The 21,931-nt window shown below is 40.4% G+C and overlaps 1 protein-coding gene across 1 annotated transcript in view; it reads left to right on the top strand.

Annotated features, from left to right (window-relative positions):
* MAP3K7CL (MAP3K7 C-terminal like) overlaps positions 1 to 12,494 on the top strand; it is a 38,766-nt gene extending 26,272 nt beyond the window's left edge. Inside the window, exons 4-5 of the mRNA XM_059388188.1 lie at positions 413 to 528; positions 11,334 to 12,494. Of these exons, the coding sequence (XP_059244171.1) occupies positions 413 to 528; positions 11,334 to 11,514 (297 nt within the window). The 3' untranslated portion in view covers positions 11,515 to 12,494. The remainder of the gene's footprint in view (positions 1 to 412; positions 529 to 11,333) is intronic.
* Positions 12,495 to 21,931: the final 9,437 nt, after the last annotated feature.

Here is a 21,931-nt window from a genome sequence, read left to right on the forward strand (position 1 = left end):
TCCCCAAGATGAGACTATGCCTCTGGGCTGCAGGTGTCGAAAGCAGGGGATGGTTAAAGCAGACCACTGAAATACTCCCCCCGCCACTGCCCTTCTCCAGGGCGGAGTTTAAGATTTCTGGGGAGAAGTAGGGAATTATTAGATGACCTATTTTTACAGGCCTGAGAAAGCCCATGAACGACACCGGAAGGTGACCGTGGGGAAACGTCAGGCCACCTCCCTATTTTCAGTCTAGTAGAATCAGCCAAACTCTGTCCAGTGTTGACCAACAATGCTATTCTTACGCAAAAAAAAAAAAAAAAAAAAAAAAAAAAAAAAAATCCCTCTAAAGGACATCAGTGGAGCGAAATCATTGATAATACATTCTGATGCGAAGAAATGGACTGATTTCTGCTTCTTCTTGTTTGTGAAGCCTCTGCCGCCTTGCCATGACTCCGCGGAATCCATGCAGGTGTTCAAACAGCACTGCCAGATAGCGGAAGAATACAATGAGGTCAAAAAAGAAATCGCTCTGCTTGAGGAAAGGAAGTGAGTACTGCCCCCTCGGAGTGCTGTCTGCTGGTCCTGGCCCTGGGGGAGGCAGGGAAGGAATGGGGCTGAGCTTGAGGGTGAGAGGGAGGGAGGGGGGCAAGGGGGTCACAGGTTACTAGGCCACTTCTGTGGATATCATGCTTGATGACAGAAAAGATCCAAATGGGACTGCTGAAGACAAAATGCTTTACTTTATGGAGTACTGAGAAGAACAGTAGGAAGACTTCTGACCAGAAACTTAAATTAAAAAAAAATTCTTTTAAATTTTTTTCATACAGGAACTTAATTTTTTTTTTAAAGATTTTATTCATTTATTTGACAGACAGAGAGAGCGATCACAAGTAGGCGGGGGTGGGGGGAACAGGCTCCCTGCTGAGCGGAAAGCCTGATGTGGGGCTTGATCTCAGGACCTTGAGATCATGACCTGAGCCAAAGGCAGAGACTTAACCCACTGAGCCACCCAGGTGCCCCCCGAAACTTAAATTTTTAATAAGCATTTTTAGTTCAAGAAATTAAAAATACCAGAATACCACCCAGAGTCACACTGTGCCCCCCGTGCATGTGCCCAAAGGCCCCAGAGCACTTTGGCTTGGAAGGAATTTTGATGATGCTTAATGGAGGAGTTCCCGCATCAAGTCAAGTAAGGGAGCCTGTAGGACAGATCTTTGGAATAATGTAAATATATGAGTCGACTAACTGCATTTTATAGTCCAGTAGCCCGAGGAGGTTTGTTTGTTTGTTTTAATCTGATAGCTTCCATTAGCATTCCAGTTCTGCTGTAGGGAATTATAGAATCCTAATAATTAAATTAATTAAAGCATTCTAATTTTAATCACACGTAGCTTTTTCTTGCAGAATTCTCCTCCTTTTAATTGCACTCGGTTCTACCAGTGTCTACCCCAGTGATCCCCATTCTTTCATGCTTTCAAAGCCTCAGAAATCTTGTCACCCCAGCACTGCTTAGCCCATCCTTATGTATTTATTAGTGAAATCTTTTGGCTAATATTTGCATCTCCTACTACATGGTAATTGCTAAGTGCTTTTGATCCCTGAATGCAGGGAGAGCCAGGTGATGCTCACTGTCGTACTTCTGAAGCCAAGCACAGTACGTGGGATGCAGATGCTGAATCAGGTTTTGCTGAGAGCCTGACGTTAATCAAAACACATTTTGATTCCTTAACTTTCTACTTTGTTTCCACTTTCTCTTCCTGAAGTGATACGTGGTATGCATTTATTACCTTGTTTTTAAATCAAAGCAAGTGAAATATGCTTTGAGAAATTTATAAAATTCTTGGGACTCTGTTAAGACCCTCCCTGAGCTCCCCTCCCCCATCTGCCTCCCCCAGAATGGTGGCTGGACAGAGTAACATGGTGGGGAGTGGTATGGGTTGTAGGGTTAGACCTTGCACTTACTCTAAGAGCTCTCCGTTAACAATCTTTTTCTTACTTCCTTTCTGTGTTGTGCTTCTAACATAAAATCACCCCTGGTCTTATGGCTAAAGGGATGAAAAGATGTTTATGAGGACATCAGAAAAACACAACTTCCCCTCATTTATCTGAGACTTTGGTTTTGATCTGAGAGTTCTCATAAATTGGTTGGAAAGCTCAGATTGCACATTTGCACACAATCTGAGTCCTAAAAAAGCCTCTTAGAGGAGCTGAAGAAGCTTATTAATAATACCCATGGGGAAGTCAAAGGAGGACTTGTATAATCAGTAGCCTATAAATGTATCTCCTCGTGTGTGTGTGTGTGTGTGTGTGTGTGTGTGTGTGAACTGTGCCGTTTAGACAGAAAAAACAGGTAATCATGTATCTATTTGTAAACTCTTCAGATTGAAAGTATTGGAGGACTTGGCCTATTTCAATTAATCCATGGATGGCCTTTTTTTTTTTTTTTTTTGGCAATGCCAAATTCACCCACTAAATTGTATGTTTCGTAAGTTTATATATTTGTGTGTTTCATTAAAAAATAGGATAAGATATACTGGTGACTCATATGGTCTTTTATTGAAAACATATCCTTGCTGTTTCTGCATAACTAATCTTATGTTTCCCCTAAGCCTGTTCGAACTTCGGACTTTTCTTGAAACTGTGATGTTATCTCCTCCCCCTCCTCAACTTTCTTCTTAAATAATTGGCTAGATGTACAGCAAAGGCCAAATTCTTTTGTTATCTTTTTTTCCTTTCTTTCTTTTCTTTTCTTTTCTTTTTGTTTTTTTTAAAATAAAGTCTCTTAAATTCTTTTTTCTCCATTCCTGATTCTGCTATTTGGGATTAGGACCTGCTGCTTCAAATCCTGGTCAACTGGTTTCCCTGCCTGTGGTTTCACATTGCTGGAAAAGGACACCAAGTTCTTGGCCTGGCTTGTAAGCTCTAGCTCAGGATGGCCTTAGCACCCCTGTGGAATATTCTACCTCATCCTTAGTCTTCAGCTATGTTGGCCTATTCACTCTTCCTGCTCCTGTGCCCTGGCTCACACAACAAGCTCTAGGTCTGGAGCACTGGGTCCTTCCTTTTTGCCTGCCCAAACGCCACTCTCAAGGAGATCTTAGCCAATATCCCTGCCCAACCAGGGCACGGGGTTCATCTTTCTTACTGGGTGAAAGAAAACACTCCAGAATGGTTCTTTTTTTTCTTTTTTGAGATTTAATATTTATTTATTCGAGAGAGAGAGAGAGAGAGAAAGAGAGCAGGCAGGTGCAAGCGAGCTGGGGGAAGGCCAGAAGGAGAAGGAGAGAGAGTCTTTCTGGAAGACTCCACACTGAGCACAGAGCCCAGGGTGGCGCTGGACCTCATGACCCTGAGGTCATAACCTGAGCCAAAATCAAGAGCTAGAAGCCCAACTAGTCGACTGAGCCACCCTGGAGCTGCTGGAATGATTTTGGGGGCATATTTGTGGGCTGGTGTTATCAGTAGTTATCTATTTAACTTTATGTCCTGACTTTCTGCCTGTGCAGAATTCCCTACAAATATGGTCACCTTTTAACATCTCGTTGTGTCCCAACCACCGAGCAGGGACACGTGCGTAGAGTCAAACACGAGTGACTAATTATAAGACATGGTAGTACCCTCTATGTATACAAACACTGTAACAGATGTGTCATTTGTAATTTGTAGGGTCCATATTTAAAATACAGAGTCAATATCAGCAATAAGGAATTGCTAAGATAAATTGTTAAAATAGGAAGGATGGTATATATTTTATTTAATAAATAAATAAGACTGGTTCTCCAGGCGTTCCTGGTGATCACTGTTTTCATGAACACTTTACTGAAGCAGAAATTCATTACATGACAGGTGTTTTCCTGGACATTCTTTGTGTTCAAGCAAGATAAATTAGGTCAAATGGATCTGAACCAATTCATTAGCTCTCTGTGTTTTGATGATTTGGATGTGAATTTATTTCCCTCATTTCATAAAGTGTGGGCAATTATGTTGTCTCTGGTGATTGGCTAGCATGAGCTAGACCAAGGAGAGGTGCTCACTCAGGTATTTTAAAAAGAGTTTTTCTTTGGTGGAACCATGTGGGGACAGGTGAAGCTGAACTTCTCTCTCATCTCCAGAGGGGGTCACCCTGGATCAAGTTTGGGAGACTGCAGAGGCGAGAGAAGAGTTGATTATAACCATTATTTTAAATCATGTCTATTAGATAGATAAAGAGAGTCAAACATTTTCTTGGACTATAAACTCAGCATGCGGTGAATTTAATTTAAAGAATCACTTCCGGCTCATTTGATGTATGAAAAGCTTGTTCTTACTTTTATTGGATTTTTTTTTCCTTCTCAATTGAAAAAAATGACGATTTTACTGAAGGCTTTAAAAACTTACCAAGAATTCTGACATCTGTCCAGAATTCCTACTATTATTTCTGCCTCTTTTTAGGCCTTTTGAATGTGAACCAGTAGTTTTGTAAAATTGCATATATAATAAAATGGAATGTGTACATGCTTTTCTCAGCTTTTAAAATATAACACAGTCTTTTTGTAGATGTAATGGGAAAAAGTGAGAGGGAGACATTTTATGACTTCTGGAATTTATCACCAATATTTTGACAGCAAGTTAAAGTATATGATTAAGCTACAATTAGATCTACAACCAGATTTACAATTAGTAAAGGTGGCTTTGCTCCAGATAGGGTATTTCATCTTGTTTAAAGGAGAAGCCATTTGTCTTCTGTATATGTGGAATGTGTGCCAGATGCTGGGGTATTTAAAAGATTGACTTAGAATGTCAGAAAGAGAGATAAACTCTTAGAAAAGTCAGGATGAAAAATGTTACATAATTAAAGATAACTCTGGGTTTCGGTATGTTCCCAGAATTGTGTTGCCACCCTGACAGTTTTAGAGCATTTTCATCACCAGGAAATAAACCTTGAACCCCTTTTTTCTCCCCAGCTCCAAGCCACTGGTCCACACTCATCTACCTTCTCTCTGTGGATTTGTCTATCCTGGATATGTCATATAAATGGAGTCATACAATATCCATTTTTTTTCGACTGGCTTCTTTCACTTGGCATGATGTTTTCAAGGTTCATCTATGTGGTAGTATGTAGCATAATTTTCATACTCAATATCCCATTGGACGGGCAGTCTGTATTTTATTTATCCACCCATCAGTTGATGGAAACTTGGATTGTTTGCCCTTTGGTTAAATAGGAACATCTGAGTACAAGTTTTTGTGTGGAGGTATGTTTTCAGTTCACGTCGGTATGTGCCCCAGACTAGAATGGCTGGGTCATGTGATAACTCAATGGGTAATCTTTGGAAGAACTGTCAGACTGTTTCTAAAGTGGCTACACCATTTTATAGTCCCACCAGAAAGGTATGAAGGTTTTGATTTCTCCATACCTTTGCTGACTCTTATTATGTCTCTTTGGTTATAGCCAGGCTAGTGGGTGCAGAATGACATCCCATTGTGTTTTTGACTGATGCTTCCCTGATAGCTGAACTTTGTTGAGCATCCTTTCATGGGCTTTTTGGCAATTTTTATGTCTTCTTGGAGAAATGTGCATTCAGATTCTTTGCCCATTTTCCAGTTGGGTTATTATGGAATTGAAAAAACTGTTATATAATTTTTTGTGGGTTCAGGCAAAACATAAAAATATGGGGGTAACATAAAAATATCAGACCTATATCTTTAGATCTCTTTTTAAAAAGATTTATTTACTTACTTCAGAGAGAGAAAAAGAGAGAGCTCGCACATGAATGGAGAGGGGAGGGTGCAGCGGAAGAAGAACAAGAGATTCCCCGCTCAGTGGGAATCCTGGCACAGGGCTCAATCCTGGGACTATGAAACCAAGAGTCTGACACTTAACTGAGTCACCCAGGACCCCCTATCTTCAGATCTTTTAAAAATATCATAAAACGGTGATTGAAAGAGCAACATCTCATTGAGGGAAACATATCAGGATGGGGAAAAGGGAGCATATGTGATTGGTAACAGCATTGCCTGAAAATAGCCCTGTTAGGATTTGTTTTCCGTCATGACATTTAATTTGTTCTTTATTTTCCAGTAGTGATAGATTTTTATGTTTAACCAGAAACAGTCATTTCTTTAGGACATCCCTGATGGTAGAGATGTTTAAGCTATGTTCTGGGGACCATTTCAAAGATTGGGAATAGAGCAGGTGTCACACAGGGAACTGTCCAAAGACCAACCAGAGAAAGTCCTATCTTGTCGGTTTTATTTGCTTCACTTCAGGGTGAAATTTTCCTTGAAAAATGGTATCACAGTTAGAAAACATTGAACACCAAACTTCACTTTTATATTCCAGGCACTTAAAAAAATTCTTTGAAAAAATTTACACAGCCTCCAGAAATTAGCAAATTTGTTGTCATAAAGCAATAGTAAATGGAACCCCGTCACCCAGTATCACCCAGTACCAGCGTGTACCCTAGTCATAATGATTTGGCCTTTGATGCCACCTAATTATCTGATGTTCAGTCTTCTACCTAGAATCTCATTCCTCAGTATCTCTCCTTCTAATCTCTGCCTGGAACCATAATAAAAGGGACAGAATATTTACCACTTCTCAATGAGAGTGTCTTTTTAAGTAGATCTCCCTGGCTAAGGAAAGAGGCTCCAATCTTTGGGGGAGTAGAATGAGGAAAATTTTGCCTTTCATCCATTCCTATTCCTAGATTAACTCTCTCTCTCTCTCTCTCTCTCTCTCTCTCTTTTTTAAAGACTTTATTTATTTATTTGACACAGAGAGAAAAAGAGAGAGAGAGAGAGAGAGAACAAACAAGCAGGGGGAGCATTAGGCAGGAGGAGGGAGTAGGCTTCCACTGAGCAAGGAGCCTGATGTGGGCTTCGATCCCAGGACTCTGGGATCATGACCAGAGCTGAGGGCAGAGGCTTAACCCACTGAGCCACCCAGGCACCCCTCCAGGATTAACTCTTTGTGGGGTGATCAATAGGGGAAATCTCCATTTCCTTTGGGGTCGTGGTTCTTAACTAGACCAATTCCTCAGTTCCCGACCCCTGGTTATTGGCAATGTCTGGACACATTTTTGGTTGTAATCATCAGGGGTGGGGAAAGATGCTACCGGCATTTAGTGAATCGAGGCCAAAGATGATGCTAAACCTTCTGTGGTGCCAGTGAATAGAGCAGCCTCCAATAACAAAGAGTTTTCCCGCCCAAAAGATTAATTGTGCCAAGAGAAACTCTAGAGCAAATCTCACTTCTTCCTGCAAGAAGTGTTGCCCTTTGGCTCCCAAATGATGTAATACATTTATTTCTTATGCATTATTCATTTGTAGGGCTTCAATTACCACAGTCTAGACTGTGCTTTGCAATTCCATTTCAATAACATCGATTGTTCCCCCACCCACATAAAATGAAGGTAGATTTTCACATCCTTTTTCGCCATCTGGAGGCATCTGCTTCTTTTTTCCTGTGCATCAATGCTTGTACTAGAACACACATCTTTTAAGAACCACCAATAGTGCAGTCTAAATCACTATTTAGAATAAAATTCTTCCCATGATGAAGATAGTATTTTATCACATTATTATCCAGAACTCTTTAGCTCATTATAGCAAAAACATCTTAGATTTTGTCTTTTCCAAATAAATGTCTTAGTCATCTTTGAAAGTCCCAAGAACAATGGTAGTGGTCTTGCCAGAAACAGGTGAATTCATGTTTTAATTTTGGAGTTAGTTTCCACGAAGTTTCAAAGGTCTCTTCACTTGCACTTTCCCTTCCTCCATTTGTTGTAGTAAAAAAACAAAAACAAATGAACAAACAAAAACTTTTCCAGGCATACATGGCATAGGATGGGGATGGTTGATGATCTCTGATGGACCCAAGGTCAAGGTCTTTCCAAAGTTGAAGTACATCATGTTGGAAACTGTATTATAGGTTCTTGATTTCAGAAATAGGATTCCATGGAGCACCTGGGTGGCTCAGTGGGCTAAGCCTCTGCCTTCAGCTCAGGTCATGATCCCAGAGTCCTGGGATCGAACCCCACATCGGGCTCTCTGCTCAGCAGGGAGCCCGCTTCCTCCTCTCTCTCTGCCTGCCTCTCTGCCTGCTTGCGATCTCTCTCTCTCTGTCAAATAAATAAATAATATCTTAAAAAAAAAAGGAAATAATATTCCTGTAATGATGGCCTCCTACCCCCTTATCATATTACACTGAAAGGAGTGCTAGAAATGATAAACACACAGTCAAAGGCAGGGCCACATTTTAGCCAATTATAGATATTGATTTGTTCCTCAGATCATCTGTTTATAAGATTGTCTCCATAGCTTGATATGCAAGGTTTAATTATGATTTGCTAATGGATGAACATAAATATATCTATAGAGATATGTCTTGGACAGAAGACAACATACATTTTGACAGTATTCATTGAATATGTATATGTTTGCTTATCAGATACATCAAACTAATTTATAAACCTATCATTTGAGCCCTCTTGATTCCAGTAAGGAAGAAATTATTACTGACTTTCTCCAACACAAGAAAACTGAACTAGAACATCATGATCATTCCTTTTAGTTGCAAATTCTGTGATTTTGTGATTTATCTTTTCTTACCAGTTAAAACTAATAACAGATGTCCTGAGGAGTTTTAAGCAAGGTCAGATATGGAGCCACAAACATCGCTGTTGTTATACCTGGTACTCCCAATTTCCAGACCATGATTTGAAAGCAAAACTCTATTTCGATGAGAATTATTTGTGTCACACAGTTCATTTGAGTTTTAAGTCTTATTAATTTCTCTAGGACAGTTACATAAGGAACTTTACTAATACTTAATTATTGACATTTCCTGCTTAAACTATGCTTAGAGGCAAAGAGCCATAAACATTTAATGAGAAGGATAGGTTTGATTTTTGGCTCTTTCTTATGAGTTAGGTGATTTTTTTCCAATAAGTTAAGCACTGTGCATTCCCATTTCCTCGTCTTTAAAATACACGTGATTTGTCTCTGAAGTATCTTACTCTTTAATTATTCATTCAGCAAGTATTTATTAAGAGCCTTTATGTTCTAAATACCATGGAAAATTCAAAGAGCAATAAGAAACCTTTTGTATTTATATAGTAGTGTTCTAGCTGATCTTCCTTTTGTCCCCTTTGGGCACTTTCTTGCCAAGGCCTAGTTTTGATCAGTGGTCATCAAAGTCGGTGCACAAGGCAGTGCATGGGGTGAAGGACGAATATACAAGAACTTCAACTCTGATTTGTGTTTTGTCCGTTTCCTGGGTAACTTTTTATTTTGATACTTTCAAACTTACAGCAAAGTTGCAAAAATGATATAAAGAACTGACGTATATCCTTTGCTGGATTCACTAATTATTCAAAGCTTCTCCAGTTGTACTTTATTATATAGTCAACATTGCATACTACTGGTGTTCTCTCTCTCTCCCTCTTTCAGTTAGATGAGATATTTATCTGTCTGCAGTCTATCTATCTAATCATGCCCCATTGCTCTAAATGCTTCAGTACTTCAGCATTTTCTAAGAATAAGGACATTCTCTCATTACCATAGTACCATAATTACAAATTAAGAATTTCAGCATTGATGCATTACTACTACTTAATCCATGTTTAAATTGCATCAATTTCTGAACAATGTCCTTCAAAGCAATTTTTTTCCAGTCCAGAATTGTACATTGCACTTAGTTGTCATTTTTCTTTAGTTTCCTTAAATACAGAACAGTTCAGGCTAGCAATTTGAAGACTACAGGCTAGCAATTTTGCAAAAATTTCCATCAATTTGAGGTTGTCTAGTGTATGCATTTTTGGCAAAAATACCAGAAAAAGGATGTGTCCTTGGTGCCGGCGGTATCTTATTTATCTCCTTACTGGTGAGGTCAAGGTTGGTCACTTGGTTAAGGCAGTCTTCCAGGTTTCTTACGCTTTTACCTATAGAGAAGGAAATCTGACACATGTTTATAGGCAAAGAATTTGGTTAGATCTAGTTCAGGATTAATTAACTCACATAAGGGGAGTGGACCTGTTTTGGGTCGTCATGTTTGATGAATCTAAACATAGAAGGGGAATCTACAGCTCCTTATTATATGTATTTATATCAACGAATTATTTACACGCAATTACTGAGAACTGAATTTAAGAACTTATCACTACAAGTTCCTTCCGATAACCTTAGCCTACCTCCTGAATTCTAGAGTCAGGCCAGCATGAATCGTAGATACATTGTTTGTTAAATAGGGCTGCACAATACACATAAGCAGCAAGGAAGGAGATGGAAAATAATATTTGTAGGAAGGAGTTGGATTCTTTAGTTCAAAGAAGCTTAATAAAGATTTGTTAAGCTCTGAAGCAGAAAACAAAGGAAGACAGTATTTGAATTTGGAAGACAAAGACAAGGTAAGAGACAAACTATAGTTCTACCCACAGGACAACAGATCCCATCTTAAATAAGAAACTCACTTTTGGTTTTTTTTCTGCCCTAAACTAGTTGCAATTTTTATGATCTGTTACATTCTTAAAAAAAAAAAATCACTTTTGTTTTGACCATTGAAGGACTCATTGAGCTTTTTTGGTCTCTATTTAGTATTTTGGAGGTGTCTGTTTGAGGTTCTAGAGTAAAATAAGGTGGCTAAAAATCATGAAGTTGGAAAAGCTAAAAGGAAGTCACTGGAAGCCAGTAGAGATGGTGAAATTCAGGAAAGCCAAAGGAAACGTTCTGCTTCCATTATGCTGTCGCTGCACCCTTTAATTTGCTTGCATTAACTCTTGTGCTCTTCTACTGGGTATTTACCCCAAAGATACAGATGTAGTGAAAGGAAGGGCCATCTGTACCCCAATGTTTATAGCCGCAATGGACACGGTCGCCCAACTGTGGGAAGTACCAAGATGCCCTTCAACGGACGAATGGATAAGGAAGATGTGGTCCATATACACTATGGAGTATGATGCCTCCATCAGAAAGGACGAATACCCAACTTCTGTAGCAACATGGACGGGACTGGAAGAGATTATGCTGAGTGAAATAAGTCAAGCAGAGAGAGTCAATTATCATATGGTTTCACTTACTTGTGGAGCATAACAAATAGCATGGAGGACAAGGGGAGATGGAGAGGAGAAGGGAGTTGAGGGACATTGGAAGAGGAGATGAACCATGAGAGACTGTGGACTCTGAAAAACAATCTGAGGGTTTTGAAGGGGGTGGGAGGTTGGGGAAGCCAGGTGGTGGGTATTAAGGAGGGCACGAATTGCATGGAGCACTAGGTGTGGTGCAAAAACAATGAATTCTGTTATGCTGAAAAGAAATTAAAAAAAAAAAAAAAATCTTGTGCTCTTTTCCTCACCCATCCCCTGGATCTTCAGAAAGGAGCTCATCGCCAAGCTGGATCAGGCAGAGAAGGAGAAGGTGGATGCCGCTCAGCTGGCTCGGGAATTCGAGGTGCTGATGGAGGAGAACCGGACGTTGAAGTTGGCTCAGTCCCAATGTGTGGAACAGCTGGAGAAACTTAGAATACAGTATCAGAAGAGACAGGGCTCGTCCTAACTTTGAATGATTCAGTGTGAGCATAGAAGGTTGGTGACTGTTGTGTGCTGGCCAAAAGATTTTTATTTTCAAGGGCTAGTGTGTAAAATTTTATTGTTCCTTTTTATTACCCACGTGGCAAACGTCTATAATGAATTTAATGCTTGCCAGATCGAGTTTGACAGAAGGGATATTTTATTTGAAATAAGATGATTAAAGCAAACCTATGGCCATAATATGTTTTCAGAGATCAATTATTCATTTCCAAAGATTTTTTTTTTTTTCTTTAGGAAGATGTGATCACCCTGTACATCAGGGTACAAAATGAAGGAAAATAGAATATTGACTGACTCGTCTAAGAATCTTGAACAGATTTGAGCCATGAAACAAACCAGTGAGAGGCTTGCCACAGGTTCATAACCATGTATCTTTAAATTTCACGTCTTGACTCTTTCAACTGTGCTTGGACCTGAAGTCAGAAATGTCTGCACACATATTTATGTTCACCAGAGTTAGGTTTAATCCCTCAATGATTGATCGTACTAAGAATAAATGGTTGCCTATCATAAAAGCTTTCTCATGAAAATATTAGCAGAAAGCATGTTTGTGCCAAAAACACATCTGCCAGTGCTAACTTGCTGTTGGAATAAAATGCTGATAAGGCTGCATTTCTTTCACGCCACGTTACCAACCAGTAAACATCTCTGCCTTTGCTTGTGTGTGTTCTGGGGGCATGGGGGGGAATGGAAAAGTATGGTTTGGACATGACTTTGGTGAGTTCCCATGAAAACATCCACAAAACTGTAACTATGACTTTGTTTTGGATTTGAGGAGATATTTTGGATCAGGAATAACAAGTAGGATATATGAATAAATTCAGGAATAAAAGGATTTTTCCCTTGTTCCACCTTTCACCGTCTTTCCCCAAACTGATCTCTTTGTTTTGTGTCCATTTCTATTCATGTAAGTTCTTTTTCATTAAACATGAATCAAAATTGTCAGTCTGTGTTTTGTCTCTTTCTGAGCTTCTCTTAGGCTAAAAATTAGTTGGGTTTGGTTACCCCAAGTCAGGCTGTGTTCTTAGTTGTATCTGAATGTGTGAAATAAGCAGTGAAGTCCCTTTTCTTGGAAAGACTGTGGTTTCTCACAGGAATCATTCAGAGTTCCAATATTTAATATGATGCATCAACATCTTAAGGTATTTTCCAGAAAACATAAAAGAGAATAGTTGATTATGCCAGTATGATGGTTTAGAAGAGACCAGCTGTTATGGGACAGGGGAAGATTTTATCCCGGGGGGACATGTGGCAAAGTCTAGGGGCATTTTGTTGTGGTGGTCATGACCCGGTTAAAGGGTTGCTACTGGTCTCTAGAGACTAGAGGTCAGTGATGCAAGGACAACACCCCAACTACAGAGAATCATCTGGCCCAATGTACCCATGATGACAAAGTTGATACACCCAGGACCAGCCTAGTCACTGGGAAGACATTGCGGGGTCACAAGTTTCTTGCCATGTGCTGGGGAGTCCATGACGTCCTTCTATCTCCTGACTCTCAATTTCCTCATTTGTAAAATACAGCTTTTAGATAGATCTCAAAGTTTTCAATGTTACATGTGCCTATTCACCCTGAAGCTGGTTTAACATTTGACCAAAAATGAAAGTCTCTATTATCCTGGTAGAACCTCCTTCTTTAGTAACCCCAAGGCTCATAGATACTAATACAAAGGAGGGATTGTCCACTAAGTTTCTATAAATCCAGGATTAATGAACTGGGAGGAAGAAGAGTATGTTACCAACATTTACACACAAGAATTCGTTTTTGGTCATTGCCCGTCTGAAGATAGTTACATCTATTTGCAGAATTCAAACAGTCATGGCCCCTTATAGATAATGGGGAGGAACAGGGAAATATAGTTCCAAAATATCTTTGGTCTATCAGAACGAAAATAATTTTGTTTGTCAAAATGTTTGAACACTACTGGTAATATATTAAGGAGACACTGAATAAATAGTTTTCATGTCTGTGCCAGTCTCAGCCTGAAAGTTTACTATGTGCTTCCAAAAGGTATCTATTCATGACTCAAAAGTAAGAATTTCCCTAGGTGTGTGTGTGTTATTCATTGAAAATATGAAAACATCATCTACTTTTGAAGCATTACCAGAGCAGTCCAAAGGTAAAATATTTTACATTGTCAGTCCCATATATTTCTTCATTTGACAGATTTCCCCCAATCTTACTTACTGCTGCATATTACCGATATAACCCAGAATAATTTAAGGATTTTCTATCTTCAAATACATTTACTGTATTCTTGCTACTAGCAATAATGAAAACGTTACAGAGCATTAAAAATGAGCAGAGAGGTCCTATTAATATCAAGGTGAAAATACTTGCATTGGAGCTAGAATTAAAGGAAAATGTAACCTGTATTACATCCTGCAATTGCTCTACGAAAGAGTCGCTGTTTGCAGGTCCTTTAGTTTATGTAGATGTGAAAAGAACATGGTCCTGTGTGGCTAGAAGTCAAATCTCTCATCATCGGTATGGGCAGACCATGTTGCTCTATCTTATTCTGGTACTGGGCTGGGATGTATCATTAAGGTGGTACAAATAAGGAAATAAAAACCATCTAGAATCCAAACTCAATTCAACAGAAGTTTATTATACTCTTTCCTGGTGCAGGGCAGAGGAACTACAATAGAGGATGTAAGAATGAGTGGCATAGTCCCAGCTTCGATGTGTTTCCAATTTAGTAACAGAAATAGCACACACTCTAGTTCCTGGAACCCATGAATAAACACAAATGCAATAAGATAAATTGGGTTTATAGTAGGAGCTCAAAGAAGAAAAGAATGGCATAAGCAGAAGGACAGTGGTTGGGAAGCACAGAGCAAGGGCTACACATCTGTGGGCAGTAAGTCGTCTTCTTGGAGAGTGTGCATGGGGGGTCGTGGAAAATTAAGTTGGGCAATTCCACTGGGCTCTGGTTGTGGGGGGGGGAGTTTGGACAAAAACGATTTGAAATGCGGAAAGTTTAAAGATCTTTCACGTGGTTGCGGAACATGGGATGGGTCACACAAAACAGATACCAGAAGGACGAGGAATTGTCAGGAGGGCATAGGAAGCAGGGAGCAAGACAGAGAATGGTAGCAATGGAAGTGGAGTCACAGTCTGGGAGTGATGGAGGGATGCGAGAAGCAGAGTCCGTGTGGCCTGGGGAGTCTGCTTATGTCATTGAAACAAAGAAGATGAGAAGTAATATTTAATGAGCCCCATTCTGTGCCAGATGGTGCTGGGTGCTTTATATAGGCTGTATTGTTTAATTCTTACAATAGCCTGAGAGGTAGCTGGAATTAAACCCAATATCCAAAACCAGTGACTGATATTAGAAAATTTGTCCAGAGTTCCCTAACACTGGGATTGAAATACAAAGGTTCATTCCTTTATCATTTAATTCATTCTTTTAACGATTTCCTGAATGCTGTACTTTGCCAGGCATTCCAGAAGGTGCCAGGGATACAACAGTGAACAAGAGAAACATGGGTCCTATTCTCAAGATACCCTTGGTCTAGTAAGGGAGGTAGACATTTACCCAAAAGTAGTCTTGGGTTAGTCTTAAAATATATCCAAAAATCCCTTCCAAATGTGGAGCTTAATTTCCCGGCCCTTCACTGTGAGCTGGACTTGAAGACTTGTTTCTCACAAACAGAATGGAGGAGTAGAGTATGTGACTTCTAAGACCAGGTTCTAAAAGACCTAGGGCTTCTTTCTCTTCTGTTTTCTTGGATCACTTGCTCTGGGATGAGCCGGCTTCCATTGTTCTGAAAAGATTCAGGCAAGTCCTGGAGAGGCCCCCATGGTAAGGAAAACTGAGGCCATACTAGTGAACCTGGAAGCAGTCCCTCCATCTCCAGGCAGGACTTCAAATGACTATAGTGGGCCGACATCATCTTTTCTCTCTCTCTCTTTCTTTCTTTCCTTTTTTTTTTTTTTTTTTTTTAAATTGTTATTTTTTTTAAGAGAGGAAAGTGGGAAGGGGCAGAGGGAGAGAGAGAATCTTAATCAGTGTCCACACCCAGTGTGGAGTCCAATGAGGGTCTCCATCTCACAATCCTGAGATCACAATCTGAGCTGAAATCAAGAGTCAGATGCTTAATTGATTGAGTCACCCAGGCACCCCCTGGCTGACGTCTTGATGCAATGTAACGAGACTCTGAGCCAGAACCACCCAACCCGGCTGCTCCTAGATCCTGATTAATAGGAACCAAGAGATAATAAATGTTTGTTGTATGAAGCCACTAAATTTCAAGAGGATTTGTTATGCAGCAATAGATAACAGATATACCATAGAAATGAGGTAAGTAAATGCCAAGCAGAAAAGAAACATACTTTATGAATGCACATATGAAAGAGAATCTAACTGAGATAAGGAATCTGGAATGATTTCCTAAAGGTGATAAGTACTGAGCGAAGATCTGGTGGATGAATAAGAGCTTAAGACACAAGTGGAGGCAGGTGGAGGAAGGCATCTAGACAGAATGAAAATGTGCAAAGGCCCTGTGGCATATTCAAAGCCTTGAAGAAAGACTAATGTGGCTGATTATGAAGATGTTGGGAGAGTGTGATTTGGGATGAGTTTGTAGAATAAAGCAGAAACTTGAAGATTACATTAAAAATTTTGGCCTTAATCCCCAAAGCATTAGGAAGTCATTGAATTTTAAGCACAGGGAGTACCCTGTGAACACATTATCTTCTACAGTGACATGTTTTAAGAGTTTTTCTTTTTAAAGTTACCTTACCTTCCATTGTTGGAAATGCTATAGAGGGTATTTGTGTTGTATGTATTTGGCTAGCTGGCCAGAAAGTCTGAAGATGGGGTTAGTTACATAGGTTATTGCATACATTTTACTTGATAATTCATTTCAATGAATATTTTTCTCCTTAGAGAATAATAAACCCTCAGTAGTATTGTGTGTCCTGACAGAATAAAAGACAGACTGAGTCTACCTTCACAGTCACCATTAATATGTTTAATTTGATGACAAATATTCCTGCTTTTCCATGACTATTTCTACCCGCCACCTTTTTAAAAATGTTTAATAAACATTTCAAAGTTTCCAAGCCTAGAATGGGCAAGAGAATCCTCTGAAGCAATTCGAACTTCTAAGACAATGTTTTCACCCCTCTTGTTATTTTAAAGAACCATAACAATCAGAGCCGGAGTGAAATTCAATCACACGTGAACGTAGAAACTCAAAATGCACATAATCCGAGGTGAAGTAACCATGATGTTGATAGCATGAACCATTCGATTCCTTGAATTCCCTTCCAGTTCTGACTGTCCATATTACATCATTGGGTGAATATATTATTTCTCACGGCTACCAACAAATGCTCCCTCAAAGAGAGATATCTTATACTCAAAAAGGTTTTAGGTTACAGTGTTAAAATCATATGTTTCATTTTGCTCTTGGAAACCTTGGAAACATCCCTTCCTAGTCAGTCCTTGTGTGTGGGTGGCTTTGCAAGTGTAGATAATACGATAATGATGGGGAGGCAATGGCCTGAGTCACACCAGCCAGAACACACAGTTGTTCCCTCTGGAGTCTGTCTTCTAAAAACTCGTTATTGGCTGCTTTTGGACTCAGGCGTTCAGGACAAGAATTCTGAGCCGAAGCACCGAGCCAGTGGGAATGGAATAAAGGAGGAACCAAGGTTTTCAACAGCGGAATGAGAGGAAGAATTCACATTAGCAATCGGCTTCTCTGAACCAATTTTGTCTGTCACGGAACATGTCCGGGCAGTGGCTGTTCTCTCAGATCGGACTCTTGGAAAGGGAAAGATAAAGAGATAGCAGGACGAGGTAAAATTATGTGTGAAAGAGACTGTCCTCCCCGGCCCCTGCCCCCAGCTTCTGGTCGGCTCATTTCTCAAAAATGGAGTAAATACTGAACATGCTGACTTTCCCCATCATTCCTGTAAATAAGGCTATGACTCACAAGCCCTGCAATCTTTAGAATGCCATAGATACTATGGTGATTTGATCATTTAAAAATAGCTGGGAAAAAGCAAGAAATCGGCCATGGCTAAGTTGGGAGGGTTTCTTTCTTTCTTTTTTTTTTTTTTTCTCCCCACTTTTGTTTTTGTTTTTCATTTAACTTGCAATTGTGTCAGGCCCCAAGGATCCTGACAACATCTGGTTTACCAGTCACATTTTAGGGTTTTCTGGGAACTAACACGGTGAACACAGTGATCAGATCCTAGGCAAGAAGCAAGACTCAAGACTTTCCAGGAGTCACTGTGGTCTACAGGCATATCTCTAGCTGATTATATGTTCTTCTTTTCACAGAGAGAAATGAGTGTTGCAGCATTTGAATACACTGGCCTGCACCCCCAAACTGTTGCACAACCATTGCAACATTATAAATACAGATATTTAGGGTGCTAACTACAATAATAGCGGTTGAAATAACAGTAACTATAAACACCTACTGATCGGGGCGCCTGGGTGGCTCAGTTGTTAAAGGTCTGCCTTCAGCTCAGGTCAAGATCCCAGTGTTCTGGGATTGAGCTCGTATTGGTCTCCCTGCTGGGCAGGAAGCCTGCTTCTCCGTCGCCCACTCCCCCCCGCTTGTGTTCCCTCTCTTGCTGTGTTTCTCTCTGTCAAATAAATAAAATCTTAAAACAAACCAAAACTAAAACCAAAACCAAAAACCTACTGATTGGCATTCACTGATTTTTAGCTAGCTGATCCAGAAATGGGAAGTCAGGAACCTCTTTATTAGTGGTGCTAAAATCCCCAAAGCAAGACTTTCTGCAAACCTCGTTTCAGTTTGAGATTTAGGATTAAGGTACAGGTGAGGAATTTCCCAAATCTCAGTCTTACCTTGAATAATCAATGTCCTGGTGGGGAACAGGAGCACATTCAAAAGGGGCCAATAGAAGAGACCTAACAAAGGGAATATTGACAAAGCTGGGGGAGAGTTAAGGGAAACCGGGAGGGTTGGTGAAGCCCTGGGGACTGGCAGCCTCGGGAAAGTCTCTCTTAAGCTTCCGAAGATGAAGGGGAGAAGAAGCAGGACTAGGACCTGGCAGAGACTGTGTCTGGAGGGGAGGTTTCTCCCCATCACATCCTCAAGAACTTGTGCTTTGGTGGGAATGGGAGGCCACAGGGCTCCCAGGGCTTAGCAGGGAGAGGCCTGAGCTTAGCAGGGAGAGGCCTGGGCAATAAATACTTGTCCTTCCCTCTTCTGCTGGTGGCTCCCAGGGCGCAAACCCAATCACAAGTCAACTTTGTGGCTTTAGTTCAGATAGGCAGTCAGTCCCCTGGGGGAACATAGCAGGAGGGAAAGGCAGGGACAGGGGATCAGCAGGGGCGCACGGAGGGTGTTTAGCACAGATGACCAACAAGCTAAACAAGGTAAAAATAGCTCAGAAGTGCATAAGAAAAGTAGGATAGCCACGCTTGTGATTTTAACCCAGCATCCTTTCTACTTTGTAAAACCCCATTAAATGTCCAGAAACACAAACCAAGAGGGCCCTCAGCTCCTCCTCCCTGAGGAGGGATTAGGGGCAGGAATGCCAAACAAATACGAGATGCCCAGTTAAAACTGAATTTCAGAAATCAGATAAACAATGAATAGATATATAAATATATATAGTATTAGTATGTCCCAAACACTACGTTAAAAAAAAAAAAAAAAGCTGCTTATCTGCTGTTCAGTTTTAACTGAGAACTCTGGTATTTTTAATTGGATAAATCTATCAATCCTAATTAGGGAGGTTGGTGTGGAGATGGCTCTGTGGATGTATCCTGCCCTGTCTCAACCTCGACCTTAACTGCCATTTGTTTAGAAGAAAGTGCTCTGGAAGTAGAAAGTGGTATAGGATTTCTGAAACCATGCTCTTGCAACATCAGTGTTTGACGTGTGAAGCATTAAAAAAAAAAAAAAAAGGAGAAGAAAACACTGTTTCATGATCAAATAAGTTAGAGTAACACAGGGTTAAAGTTAAAGAGCTCTCCCAGCTTTAGGCTTTCTCCTGAACTTTTCATTTATTTATTTATAGATTCTATTTTATTTTTATTTATTTATTTTTAAAGCTCTTATTTATTTATTTGTCAGAGTGAGAGAGAGAGAGAGAGTACAAGCAGGAGGAGCAGCAGGCAGAGGGAGAAGCAGGCTCCCTGCTGAGCAAGGAGCCCGATGATGCAATTCGAGACTCCATCCCAGGACCCTGAAATCATGACCTGAGTTGAAGACAGATATTTAACTGACTGAGCCACCCAGGCATCCCATAGATTTTACTTTTAAGTAATCTCTACACCCAACATAGGGCTTGAACTCACAGGCCCGACATCAAGAGTCGCATGCTCCATTGACTGAACCAGCCAGGCCCCCCTCTCCTGGCCTTTAATGCCACTATGCACTGTGACACCAACAATGGGGCTTTCTGGCTTTATTGAAAACTCAGTACAGCCAACAAATGACAGGCCCAAGATTCTTTTGTTCCACAGTGACCAGAGGGTTCCATTGAAATGCAATTTAAATTTAGCAGTCATTTTGATGTCCATCATGTTAAAACAGAATTTTGCCAGTACCTCAGAATCTTGCTTTAAGGCTTAATCTGCATTTATAAAGAGGTTTTTAAAGCTCCCCATAAATGTTTGTAAACTGATAGCGATCTATTGAATAAGATATTAGATTGTTCGCTTGATACCGCATGGTTTTGCTTAGCTTAAAATGAGGAATCATTTAGGGCGCCTGGGTGGCTCAGTGTGTTAAGCCGCTGCCTTCGGCTCAGGGAGTCTGCTTCCTCCTCTCTCTCTCTGCCTGCCTCTCTGCCTACTTGTGATCTCTCTCTCTGTCAAATAAATAAATAAATCTTTTTAAAAAAATGAGGAATCATTTAAAACCAAATTATCATCCAAGCAGGAGCGATCCTGGATTTTTCAGAGAGAAAAACAAGGACAAAAATATAAGCTTTCTCTGCTTCGCAAGGTTCTTTTTGGAAAGAAATGGGATGTTGTGAAAGACACACAAAAGATTACTGTGTTGAATGAAGTTTTCTTCTTACCCTCACTGTACTGTTGGTGGGCTATGCAGGTCTTACGGTTTTCCTTCTTTCCAGTCCTAAGTATTTTAGCTAACTTACTGTCCAATTCGTAACCTTATTCTGTAATGTGCAATGGGAGAAAAAGGGAGGCACATCAGGTTAGGATTAGAATCTGCCGTGAAATAAGTCGGTCGGAGAAAGACAAATACCATTCGATTCCACTCATATGTGGATTTTTTTTTTTTTTTTTTTTTTTTGACAGAGATAACAAGTAGGCAGAGAGGCAGGCAGAGAGAAAGGAAGGGAAGCAGGCTCCCGTCTGAGCAGAGAGCCCGATGTGGGGCTCGATCCCAGGACCCTGGGATCATGACCTGAGCCGAAGGCAGAGGCTTTAACCCACTGAGCCACCCAGGTGCCCCTCATATGTGGAATTTAAGAAATAAAACTGACCAATATAGGGGAAGGGGAGGAAAAATAAGGTGAAATCAAAGAGGGCGGTAAACTATAAGACACTCTTAACTCCAGGAAACACTGAGGGCTGCTGGAGGGGGTAACTGGGTGATGGCATGAAGGAGGCACTTGATGGGATGAGCACTGGGTGTTGTATGGAACGAAGAAATCATTAAACTCTACCTCTGAAACTAATAATACACTATATGTTCATTAACTGATTTAAATAAAAAAAGAATCAGGGGCATCTGGGTGGCTTAGTGTGTTAAAGCCTCTGCCTTTGGCTCAGGTCATGATTCTAGGGTTCTGGGATGGAGTCCCACATCAGGCTCTCTGCTCAGCAGGGAGCCTGCTTCCCTCTCTCTCTCTCTCTCTGCCTGCCTCTTCGCCTGTGATCTCTGTCAAACAAATAAATAAAATCTTAAAAAAAAAAAAAAAAGAATCAGCTTCGAAGGGCAGATTGCATGCTTGCCCCCTACCCTCTGTCACCACATCAAGTAACAGTGGAAAGATGTTTTTTTCTATGATATGAAAAACTGGAGATGTAGATCCCTGGGTTGAGTTGGAGGTTCCGCTCCATAAAAATCTTGGAAGCCTCAAATTTCTCTGTCATTATTGAGGGATCTCCCTCATTATTAATGTCCAAGATGGCAGCAGCTCATTGTTGTGGTTTAAGATGGCTACGTGAGGAAAGGACATAGAAGAAGAGCGGCTGACTGGGGTGGTCTGGCTATCCTGGGAGGTGCCGCAAGATGCTTCTGGGCCATGGGGTGCTCAATATTTGCTCAAACGTGATTCTGGGTGTGTGAGAATGTTTTTGCATGAGATTTGCTTTTAAATGAGTGAACTGAATAAAGCAGATTGTCCTCCCGATTGTGGGAAGATTTTTTTCTTAAGATTTTATTTATTTGTTTATTTATTTATTTATTTT

This window comes from Mustela nigripes, chromosome 2 (assembly GCF_022355385.1).
Source record: "Mustela nigripes isolate SB6536 chromosome 2, MUSNIG.SB6536, whole genome shotgun sequence".
In the NCBI taxonomy this organism is placed as follows: Eukaryota; Metazoa; Chordata; class Mammalia; order Carnivora; family Mustelidae; genus Mustela; species Mustela nigripes.